The 12,980-nt window shown below is 37.1% G+C and overlaps 1 protein-coding gene across 5 annotated transcripts in view; it reads left to right on the forward strand.

Annotated features, from left to right (window-relative positions):
• SLC39A11 (solute carrier family 39 member 11) overlaps positions 1-12,980 on the forward strand; it is a 327,162-nt gene that overhangs the window by 99,300 nt on the left and 214,882 nt on the right. For 3 of the 5 annotated variants that reach the window (XM_087925014.1, XM_026701720.2, XM_087925017.1), the window contains one exon: positions 1,198-1,342. In XM_087925014.1, the coding sequence (XP_087781140.1) occupies positions 1,198-1,342 (145 nt within the window). The remainder of the gene's footprint in view (positions 1-1,197; positions 1,343-12,980) is intronic. The other 2 variants (XM_087925016.1, XM_026701721.2) reach the window with 1 other exon arrangement.

Consider the following 12,980-nt stretch of genomic DNA (forward strand, 5'->3'; position numbering starts at 1 on the left):
AAAGAGGAAAGGACTCTTACTTAAACCAATACAACTGTAGACAATTTAATTTCACATATAAGATGGGAACAAAACCAAGGCAACACCCTGGGATCATGGCAGAAAAAACAATCTTGCTATGGCATGTTGGTATAATTGTTAGTTGTAAGTGGAGAAAGGCCCTTACTATGTAATTGTTTACTTAACTTTGGGCAGCACCTTCTAATTTTCTTCTAAACAGTGGACTGAAGAAAGAAGTCTCAGCATTATATAGAATTAACCATTGGAAGAAACCTTGGAGATCATCTAGTCTGGCCCAGTATAGGAGTCAGAGGTGGTATTCAGCAGATTCTGACCTGTTCTGGAGAACCGGTAGTGGAAATTTTGAGTAGTTCAGAGAACCGGCAAATGCCACCTCTCACTGGAGACTTTACAGTATCCTTCCCCTGTCACACCCACCAAGCCACGCCCACAGAACCGGTAGTAAAAAAAATTGAATCCCATCACTGATAGGAATCCGCCATGATGTCCATGTGGGAGGTGATTATCCCGTATCTGTTTAAGTATGTCTAGCAAAAAGACCCACTTGACCCATTTCCAGAGACAATCTATTAGCATTTTTTTCCCTGATTGTCTCTTCTGAAGAATTGTCTTATATTAGAGCCTTACCAAAAGCCAAATATGGCTATATTTTTCCCCTATTATCTTCTTATCCCCAGGATAAACAGACTTGCTGTTTTTTGCTCCAGGGCACTCAAATCCCATATCCCATTGGAATGTTTTAAGGAAGAATCAATATAAAGTGGCAAATATTTGTTTTTAAATTAGGCAATGAAGATGAATGAATATAACCAATATTATATGTTGTGAATTCAGTATCTCCTCAGCTGTTAGATGCCATATTCAGACTAGTGTCTATTGTGTAAAGATATTATATTCATGTGACTCTTGTACCTGAGATTACAAGGCACATTTCTCTGACAGCACCTGTTCCCTGTATGCCCATAGTACGTTAAACAAAGTAGTATATAATTTTGACAACAGCAAAGCTAGTTGAAACATCAGATATAAAAATGTATTAAGGTTCACTGTGCTTGAATATAGACACATATGTCAGATTGATTCTTCTGGAAGAATATAGCATACAATTGGTCTGCATTGCATTAAAAAAAAGAAACAAAATAAAATGTGCGTTTTGATTTGTTTTCTGTCTTTCAGGGTATCAATGTGTCTCCTCAAACATCGCTGGCTTTAAATTATGATTCAAGAGTGATTAAGGAGAAATACGAACAACAGGCCACGGATCATCAGGAGTATGAAAATGAACTGTCCATCCGGATAGGTAGAACAGCTTTACATTCAGGCAAGCATCCTGTCATATACCATCAAGTTAATACAATAGTAGTGTGCATAAGTATATGTATGTGCATACGCACATCCTACATGTGCGTATGTCACCCAAAAAAAAGAAAATGGATAGAGGTAGGGCAGCTTCTTTCTTTGGTATTTTTCATCCGCTAAATTTCTACCTTGGATCCTAATACTTGCATGTCCTATTAACTGTTTAGGATGCTCTTTGCTTTGGAAGATGGTTATCCTATTTGGAATGATGAATTCTGATTCTTTGATATTCATGTAAGCTCTCTATGAATTCAGTGAGTTCCTTGTTTATTTCCTCTATGACTTCCTTCACTTGGCCTGGTTGGGGGTTACTTACCAGCTGGTGGAATAGTAAAGTAGTATGCTAACTATCCACTGCTAAGCACGGTCGAAGTCCTCTTCCTTAGTAATTCTTATTAAGATAATAGTTTCCCTGTTGTTGAGAGATTTAGGGAGAATTATCCCTAATTGTAACCCTAATCAGTAAAAACAGGCTTGCGTTCACTGCCCCTAGCACTTTCTTGCCCACTCCGTTGCTTTTACCTGTCCATTAAACAGCTCTTTGGCAAGCTGGGAAGGGCATAGTAGCCCCAATTGGCATAAAGGTGGAAGGCAGAATGGATGTCCTTAGATTCTTTCCTGGAATTCAAGCTGTTGAAAGCTGGGATACATTATTACTTTGTAGGTCTGCTTTGGAACCTGCGTTGGGACCACTCCATTAGATAAAAAAGCAAGGGAGACAAAAATAAGGATGGAAATTATTATTTGGAGTCTTGCTGTAAACACAGAAAAATAAATTGAAACCGTTTTTAAAATGCCTATTAACTATCTACAGATATTTAGTGTTTATGGAATGTTGATAAAACTTGAGTTACAAATTTGAAGAATATACATTTGAAAGTGCAAAAAAAGAAAAGAAACAGTTTTTAAAATAAATCTAAAGTTGTCCAGTAAACACATATGAGTACCCAATGTTTGTGGAATGGATTGTCTTTATATCACAAAAGATAGTACAAGTTAGATAATACACAACCTTTTGTGTCACAAAAGATGGTATAAGTTAGATTCCATTGTATAGTCCTGTGCCACTTTATGTAAATCTTTCAAATAGAATTCTAATATTCCACAATATTTTCATTCTCTATTTGCTGGACATTATAGAGATACAAACGTATTGACTTGTTTGTTTGCTAAGGTGAACATTGACTACAAGAACCAATTACATGCAGTAGTGGTAGCTCTAAACCCAGAAACCATCTTTTAAAATAATTGCTTCAGTACTCAGTATTTCATGAGGCACATAAGAAGCCTTGGTTGTTGTTTTTTTAAAATGAGGAATCTCTTTTAGGCAGTTTAAATTGATTTAAGGGAGTGGTTATCCCTTCACATAGAATGATGAAAATAAATTAAAAGTTGATTGAACTGCAAATTGTGATTCAGAAGGCAGTTCAATCAACTTCTTTGGGTTTGCAGGAATTGAAGAGCATTTATTTTCCAAAAATGAAACAAATAAACCAAAACCCATCTTCTTCCCTAACATCTTTAGCATATTGGTATTCACATCAGATTTTTTTTTGTCAATATACAGTGTGAAAACTATTGAGGGAACTTTCCCCCCTGCTATGGATTGTTTACTTTTCTCTCTGCCAGAGGAAAAAAGATTGCCTTTTTCCTGTCTCACATTTTAATATATGAAAAAGACACAAATTGGGACTGGTATGCTTTCTTTCTTCAGAGACATGTTATGTTCTGGCCTGTAGGGATGAACACTGTGTATAAATGCAATGAATCATGGCTAGCGAGGAGAGCAAAGACAGAATACTAACCATAAGTTTAATAAGTTTATTTTATATTTCTAAAAGTTGCAATATGTTTATGTCTACTTTCTTTGAGCGCTCTTGGAATTCTAATAGTCCATAGCAGTCTGCAAATATTTGTCACAACATGGAGATGTAAATGAGTAAACACAATCCAATCCTTATGTACTTGCATGTGACATCAGAATGAAACCGTATGCAATTACTCTCAAGGTAATTTGTCAAGGCTTCCAGGAATTCTCTAGCGTTTTTTGGACTTGACTTGTCTAGGATGGTCATGGTTTCCCAGTTGAAACTATGGTTAAGTCTGTCCAACTGTTGTTTATGGTTAAGTCTGTCCAACTGTTATAAAATTAAGGAGCTTTTATCATATCTTCTGACTGCTAGTTGGTGTTCATGGATGCATTCTGCTAGTCTTTTGCCTGTTTGTCTTATGTGGTAGCTGTTGCGGTCTTTACACTGTAAACTTTTCATGGCAATCCAACAAATCAGCCATCAATTGATTCACAGACATAAACAATATTGACATACTATGTAAAAGAGACAACAAGCAAGCCAAAATAGGATAAAAAAGACCAAAACATTTTCCCACCAACAATCAACACCCAGTAGAGCATAGATTGATACCAAGTTTAACATCAGATCAACAATCAAGAAATAAGCAATACCCTAGTTAAGCTAACAGCAAACCATCAAACCAAATAACTTCTAAGACCATTCCCACCAACACTGACAGGGAAGCCATTAGAATAGAAATTGAGAGCAAACCCCATTCCTTACTAGTATTGGTAATGTTACCTACTTTGGGTAATGAAACATCTGTAAGAAAACAGCCAAGCTCAGAGAGCATCAAGGAGTCTATATCAATCCAGAGCTACAAAATTCTCCTTTATCAGTAATATATGAAAGAACTAAATTATCAGTTTATAAGTCAATCTCCCACAAAATTCTGCTTAGCCACTTTGCAGCCTTTGACCATGCTAAGGTTATCCACCTCTTTATCTTCATGTGAACTAAGGAGGGACTTGAGTGAGAACTTTACTCGAGTCAATTTCTTGGTTGACTACCTTTGCCTTGGTGGTGGCTCTTTCTCGTGTCCTTCAAGGCCATTCCCTATGTCTTCTCCATCTTTGGCTATGGTTTTTTTTTTAATACATTCCTTTCAACTGTGGGGGATGTGAGGAAATCCATCTGTAGGTATCTAGCATTTTGTCCCCATGGTGATGCAGAAATCTATCATTGTGTATCACAAAATCTAGAAAAGCATTTTACCCTAAAGCCAACAATGAAAGGAAATCATAGATTGGATCCCTGCCTCATCTCAAAATCTAAAATATGTTGCTCAGGGTAGACTAAAAAGAAAAACAAACTGAGAAATGGCAAGGATGAATTGAACAAACATATTAAATTCTTAGGTTTAGACCACAGGTGTCAAACTTGTGGCATCATGGCGGTGTCACATCACATATAGGGACTTTTCCCCCTTCACTAAACCAGGCGTGGGCGTGGCCAGTGCATTATGCATCGGGCCCACAGCTGGATTAGACTGTCAGATATTTCTTCACAAGGATACTTGTGAAGCAGCATCCAATCAGACCAGTAAAAATATAAATAAATAAAGTGTTCACCTTATGATGGGTTCTGGTACGGCCTGTAGAAGTACTGGTGCAAGGTTAAATATTTCTATTTTGTTCTTATACAAGGTTGGCAGGTAATCTTGCTTGGTGCTTGTTGAGGTAATTCCATGTTAGGAGAATAAGTGCACACAGGGAGACGTAGTGAGAGTGATGAGGAATAACACACAACCAGCACACAGATACACTGTATAGTAAAATGTAGGTTTTTACTTCCAGTAAACGGTTAAACAAAGTCCAACAAGCAGTCCAAGTCATACACGGTTATAGCTGTCAATTTTCAGTCCAGGGATAATCCAATAACAAAATCCAGTATCAAAAACAGTTCAATAAAAGACTCACATCAAATCCAAGAATAACGATGATCAGCAACAGTCAATAGGGAAATGCAAGAATGGCAACACTCCCTGGTAAACCAGGTTTCTGGCTCCATCTTATGGCCATTTGAGGAACCGCACCCAATTACCATTTTAGCATTCCCTTAAAGAGACAGTATTAAAATGTCTATCCTGGTTTATATATTTCCAACTCAACTGTTAGGTGACTTACATTCCTAACAGTGCTGGAGCATAAAAAGCCACTGGGGGGAATATTTCAGAGTTTGAAAATATTTTTCAGCCCTATAGAAGGCAGAGTAATGTAAATTTCAACATGATAGGAAGTGCAAAGGGTGAAAAATCCCTCTGGAATCTATTCTTTTATTTACAGAAATGGTTAAAGTATATACATTTACTTTGCCAAGTTCTCTTCCACAACCTCCCTACAGTCTTTGAATTGACAGCCAGGAGATAAAACAGGACTTCTGTTTAAAAAATGCATAATCTATCAGGCTTTAATGACAAAAAGTAGTTGCAAATTCAGATGTGCACACAGTATTTCCAAACTTTAAAGGGATATCTGTAGCACAGGTTTGGGGGGAGAATGATTTCTCCTGCAAGATTGATTAGAGTATAACAAAATGTAATTACTTTATATTCACTGAGATATTTTCCTAATGAAAAAGACACCCTAGAATGGAATATATGAATTTATATATCTTTGACTAACTTGGGCTTTATCAGAATATGCTCTTACAACAATGTGGTATTGTGATTTGTGGAGTTAACACTTTTGAGGTTAACAAGCGTTTCCCTCTGTGATTAGGTGGATAGCTTTCTTGATTTAAGATTGTACCTTAAATAATATAGTATAATAACTGAAAGCCTAAAAATGGCAACTTGTCACCCGAACTGCAAGTCAAATAGAAACTCCATATGTTGCCTTGGCTACCTAGTTGCCACATCAGGAGGATCTTTTTAGGGGATCAGAGGCTTCTGCCTGGTGAAATATGACTTTTTCCCTGTGTTAAGTTTTCCAAATCAAAGGAGGTATTTATAGAGGATGATATTTCAAGGTAGTTCAGAATGTTGTGTGAATAGCGCTCTGCCACCAAGGAGGACTGAGATGAAGTCAAGAGCTCACACAAAATGAGATGCTAGTCAGTACTGAATGCTGTAAAATGGTTTGTTTGTATTGGATATCCTCCCCCCATTGTCTCTGGGTGGATCACAGTTTTTTTTTCTGTTTGATTTATGTACGGAATCTTCTATTGTATTAGACGTATAAATTAATGATGGGTCTATTGGATAAATACTCACTAAGACAAAAACAGAATTCACAGTGCAGTCAGGTGTGTCAACAAGTAATAGATTTCACCTCCATGTAGCCATCTATTGTTGAGGTAATCTTTGGAGCTCCAAAACTCCAGATCATCTAGCTCTGGAAATTCTTACATTTATGAGCTGAGTGATTCCCATTACTAATTAAATAAACAACAAATTGACTTTCACTCAGCAAAGTGCTAGAGATGATGATGGAGGACTGGATTTGATGACAAGATAGAAGGTACTCAACTGTAAGTATTGTAGCCATGAGGAAGTTATGTAAGACAGAGGTGCTGAAATATTTAAATGTCATAAATCACCTAGACAGCTGGTTTCAGTGTGGGACAGTAAAAGTGCCTGGACTGCTTCTTGTAAGTATTTAATGCTGCCCTTGAGTGCAGCATTAAATACTTACAAGAAGTGACCAGTTTAATGAGGCATCTAAACACTCAGTCTAGACACATCTTGCAGGGTATGTATATCTGGGATATAGCTTTATTGAAAAATATATATTATCTGTGGCTATACTCTATGTTAAATAGATGAGGTTGTCTACTTTTACATTTTGATAGAATGCTGGTATTCTTTTTCAGGGCTTGAATCCTTCTATGTATAGGGTCATCCCCCCCGTCCCAAGTCTGGATCTATTTGGCAATATAGCAGAAGCAACAATTCTCTCTGAGTTGGAGTCTGATCAGGCAAATCTTATGGAGTTGACTGAGGCATGAACTTGTGGTATTAAATGGAATGAGTTTGATCCTGTTAATTGTAAGGAAGTATGTATACAGGGTTCTAAACCTTGGAGATAGGCTATTTGTGTCTTACATCCATTTTTTTTAAAATATCCCTCCATATTATTTTTTACAAATAATTCAATGTGGCAAACATATCCAACACAACTTTTTCTTCCTATTTCTCTTCCTGCCCCAACAATAACACTGTAAGATGAGTTAGGTTGATAGAGTGATTGGCTCAAGATTAGTTAGATGGCTTTCATGGCTAAAATGGGACTTGAACTCATGGTCTCCTGTTTTCTAGCCTGGTGCCTTAAGCACTACTGTATACCAAACTGGCTCTCAACCAGCCTTCCTTGGTTGGTTAATACTCCAGGGAGGATATATATGTATGGGTGGATCTGTGCAGTAATCAGCTCTTCCTTGAGACAAGTTTAGTGTTGGTTTAGTCATCTGAAGTCACAGAATTTGAGTTGGGCAGCCATATAACTGGATAAATAAATAAAAAATAAATGTAAAACTCCCATGTGATTACATGGGATGACATTACTGATATGATGCCATCGTTTGCAATAGAAGCTACAGTATACAGTAGTTCAGTACAGCTGAGCTACATTTTTTTTCCTGGACTTAGGTGTGCTAAATAGTAGCAATTTCACTCTGTTGGTTCCAGACCTCCTGTGAACATAAAATTAATAATCAGAACTCCTGGCATGTCTCTTCTACATTATGTTGTCATTACCTCTTGGTGATGCAACTATGTGTAAACCCCTGGGATGTATAAATGAATATCCTGAAGATTCATAAACGTAAATTAATTTGCTTGCATTTAAGGCTCTTGGCTGCTATGGGTTGGCAAGCAGTTAGAAAGAGACATGAGGGAAATAATTGTGGGGACAAAACTAGCGTGCATAAAATATTTCAGAAACAGGATTAATTATCAAGGTTATTTAATGATACCCAGGGCTTGAGGGCTTCATAATGCTACTTATTAGGCCTTAAATCTCTACAATTTAAGAATGCAAGATGACTACCAACATAAAATCAATAGCAGATCTAAGTTAGATGCTTTCATCCTTTATAGTACAAAGAAGCTAAAGGGTTAAATGTGTTCCCTTGGAATTGCTCAAGCACTGAAGATTAAATCTGATGATTTATAACCTGTGATGTGGTGAAGGATGTCTTGGTGGATAACAAATTGCACATGAGTTTATTATTACTTCTAGGTCCAGTTCTTAACTATGATTGAGACTCTGTAATCCACAGGCATCTAGATCATTATCTGGATCTATCAGTTTTTTTGATGTTTGGTTGACATGTCCAATAAAGCTGGGGTTTTTGCAGGCAGATTTATTTCAACTTTAGTATGTTTAACTTTTAGTATTTATTACAATCACTTGAGTTCCGACCATAGTGTTATATAGGGTCTATTATTCTAGGATGATGAAACAGGATATTTATTGATATTTTTCTCAATTTTAGTTGAGCTCAACCTTGAATTTGCTTCTCAATTGTATTCACAATCTCAGGACTAAAATTAGAAGAATTACTGTTAGTATAGTGTGATATTTATACTGAGTCCCCTCCCCCTCCCCCAATATTTTAAGCCTTTGATGTATTATTAGAGGAAAGCTTTTAGTATACTTATAAAATAGCATTGCAAATACTAGCTTTCCATATTTGTTATGAATCTGAAAATCCCAAATGAACTACAAGGCACCAGGTTGAGGAATGGCTTATACTATTAATACTGTATGTTTCATCTTTATTTTAACGGAGTTGCTGACCTTTAAGAAAGATATTGATTTGATGTTTACTCTAGTAAATTGTTTTGGTAGTTCTGTCGTATTTAAATATATATGAGAAATAGTTCTTAGTTTTTTTCTAACAAAATAATATGATTAAATAAATCATGGGATTTAAGAATTAGTTGCTGGTGATAAGGGGAAGTACACTTATTGTTATAAGGTATTTGAAAGACCATACAATATATCTAAAAAAATTAATACTGAACATCAACAGGGGAAAAATAGAGAAAACTGAAGAAATCAAGATGCTCTATGGAAATAACATCAAGAATGAAGATTATCACTATAAATATCTGGGCATCCTTCAGTCTGACAACAATACTGAAGTCAAATAAAAAGTTACAAGTGAATATTTCATGAGAGTGATAAAGATCTTAAGGTCCAAACTCAGTGCAAAGAATACCAACAAGGCAATTCCAGATATTAGACGTACAGCTGGAATAGTAAACTAGACTCAAGAAGAGCTAAAAGAGCTGGATAGGAAGACCAGAAAAATAACAATGAATCAGGCCCTTCATCCATGCAGCGGTTCACAGACTCTACTTATCAAGGAAAATACTGTAGGTATTTGTGGAAAGTTGCAATTTTACTAAACATTTTAGGGAAAAAAAGGAGCATTGGAAGACTATCTGAAGAATAATGACAAAGATGTACTGAAGCTGGTATACTATGAAAGCTTACTGAATTCTGGAGAAGTCACACAGGCCTACAAGGAAGTCCAAAAGAAGATTAGAAAATAGACATGGAAGGCAAGGTTAAAGTAATACATGGACAATTTGTTTAAAAAAATGCAGGCTAAGCAAATAATAAGGCCTGGCAGTGGCTAAGAGCAGGAAGGTTGAAGAACAAGGCAGAAAGGCCAGTTCTGACTGCACAAGACCAGGTCTTAAGAACAAATCCATACAAAGCCAGAATTGAGAAGACAGCAACTAACAGCAAATGATCTCCTGTTCAAAGAAGTTGAAAAAACAGTGAACCACTAATTAGCTGCTGCAGGAAGATTTTACAGGGTGACTGCAAACAACACTCTCACGAAGTAGCAATAATGTCATGTTGGAATAGTTGCAAGAAATACCATTTGCCTACAAGCAAGAATTAGCAACAAAATGCTAGAAAATGAAGAAGCTAAAAGTGGTCTGCAACTTTAGAATTCAAACAAGTGCATAACACCTTTCTTATTGACATAAAAAAACCAAAAATGGTTGGGTAGTGGACATTACAGTATCTGAAGACAGTATAAGAGAAAGAATTGGAGAAAATAATGAAATACAAAGATCTGCAAATAAAGCAATTGCGTCAAAAGAAAGCAAAGATGGGACCAATAGAAATATGCCCCTTGGGGACAGTCCCAAGACTTCTGGAGCACCACTTGAACACCATTGACAAAATCACCATCAATCAATTGCAAAAGGCAGCTTGATGTAGAACAGCTTACATCCTATGATGATATTTTTAACACTATCAAACAACATTTGCTTATCTCAGGTCCTTGGATAGGACTAGATAGATGGATGAAAATGCCAAATCCAGTTCTGAACATCTGGCTGACTGTGTGAAGAATCAGAATATTAATAATTATAATAAAAGAGCAGCAACATTGCACAAAATAGCTCCACTGAAGCAGTGTAGTGTCACAGTTTTCTAAGATTCTGACTTTTTCTTTCTTTCATTGGGAACTAAAAACAAGCTGTCAAAAGTAGTCATAATATTTTTCCATGGACTGGAATAGGTCTGAGAATATTGTACTGCTGCCCTAAGATCAGATTCCTTGGACTAAAGCAACTGTGTACTCATGTGATCTTTCATATCTTTAATCTATTTTATCTGTCTTAATAAGACTAAGATTGGACTTGGAGCCACCTTTGTGATACAAATTCACATAATATATTATTTCTAGAACAAGTGAGTGCTATGTGCAATTGATGTTTCTTGTCACCTTGGGCAAGCTGATTACTGATGCCCAGATTTCAGAATCTACTAATCTTCTAATGTAAATGCATATCATTTGTATTCTTGGAAGCGCAAGGAAAAGACTGACCCAAACCATCAAGTCCTGCTTGACTGGGATATTGAAGAATTGTAGACACTATGTAATGATTGTATCTTTCTCATATAACGGTCTATAATCAGAGGGAAGTTGTAGAAGATACCAATCTATCTCATTTAAAGTTATCTGATAGAATCAGAAGATTCTGTCTAGCATCTAATAACTCTTTTTCCACTTTCTTGCAGCTGGTGAATATATCATAAAGTGTGATTGTAATCGTGATTTTCATTAATCAGTAAACTGACAAATACTCTGGAGGTTTTTGTCTAGACTGATCATTTAGGGAACATGTTTGAATGAGTGAGCGTGGTTCTGTTACACAATAAAATTAATAGTAATTTGTAGAAAAGCAAAGTTGTGAAAAAATACACAATTTCAAAGATACCTTTAGTAACTAAGAGAGTGGACTTGAAAATATTGCTTGTAGTGTTAAGAATTCATGAAAGGAAAAAGCCTTTGATAAAGGGCTATAAAATCTGTGGCATTTCGGGTATTTGCTCTGCTATAACTCTCAGCAGCTTTAGTTAGCATAGCCAACACTTGCTAAGAATTGTAGTTCAGCAACTTTTGAAAGTGTAAAAATTACCTACCTTATTCCAGTGCAGTCTTTTGAAGGGGTAGCTGGAATCTGCCAGGATTTTTTGGGTAGAGGTGGAATTGTTTGGCTAGAGGGATGCGGTGGCTCAGTGGCTAAGCCGCTGAACTTGTCGATCAGAAAGGTCGGCAATTCAGCAGTTCGAATCCTTAGCCCCGTGTAATGGAATGAGTTCCCATTACTTGTCCCAGCTTCTGCCAACCTAGCAGTTCGAAAGCATGTACAAATGCCAGTAGAAAAATAGGGACCACTTTGGTTGGAAGGTAACAGCGTTCCATGCACCTTCGGCATTTAGTCATGCTGGCCACATGACCAAGGAGACGTCTTCGAACAGCACTGGGTCTTCGGCTTTGTAATGGAGATGAGCACTGCCCCCCCCCCCCGAGCCAGAAACGACTATCATGTATGTGTGAGGGGAACCTTTACCTTTACCTTTGCTCCTGCTTTCCCCTCCATCTGTGATACTGAACTATCTGAAGAAATGGTTTTCTTGGAATGGAGCAAATACAGATTGGTATTAGGGTGGAATATGACTTTTGCACAGCTTAGTTTCAGATCCTTTGGCTTCGATCGAAATCAGAATCTTCAGTGCTCAAAGTAGCATAGGAGCCTTCAGAAGCAACTGGATTTCTTTCCTATTCACATTACTCAAGGGGTTGTTTTTTGTATAATTTTTATCTTTTTTTTTTAAAAAAAGGATAAAAATTAATGCAAATTAAAAATAAGAAAAAAAAATGAAAGAAATCAATGAGAAAACTAAGTGCAAGAAAGGGAACAAAAAACAAAAGAAAAATAGGGAAAAAAGAAAGATACAAAGAAGTAGCTTCCAATTTTGTTTATAGCAGTTATAAATGCAATTATAAATTTATCTCTTACTCTATGCTAACAAATATTCTCTTCTCTCCAGAACCTAGCCCAGAGGTGTCAAACTCAAGGCCCGTGGACCGGATCTGGCCTGTCGGGTGGCTAGATCTGGCCTGCGGGACTGCCCTGGAAACAGCAAAGGTGTGGCCCATGGTGCTTCTGCCAATAAAAATGAAATTGTGCAGCCCTATCAAGCTCCCTTTTTGCTGGCAGAGGGTTGCAAGAGGCCATTGTAGCCGAAAATGGAGCTTACAGTGGCTGCGCGCAGCACTCCCAAGCTCCGTTTTTGCTAGCTGAGTATTGCAGGAGGCTGTTGCAGCCAAAAATGGAGCTCAGGAGGGGGCAGAGGGTTGCAGGAAGCCTTTGTAGCTGAAAACAGCTTGCAGTGGCCACATGCGGCCCTCCTGTGCTCCGTTTTCACTGGTTGAGTGTTGTAGGAGGCTGTCGTAGCAGAAAATGGAGCTCAGGAGCCCATTTTT

The sequence above is a fragment of the Pseudonaja textilis genome, chromosome 2 (assembly GCF_049901715.1).
Source record: "Pseudonaja textilis isolate UNSWEBS1 chromosome 2, rPseTex1.2, whole genome shotgun sequence".
NCBI lineage: Eukaryota > Metazoa > Chordata > Lepidosauria > Squamata > Elapidae > Pseudonaja > Pseudonaja textilis.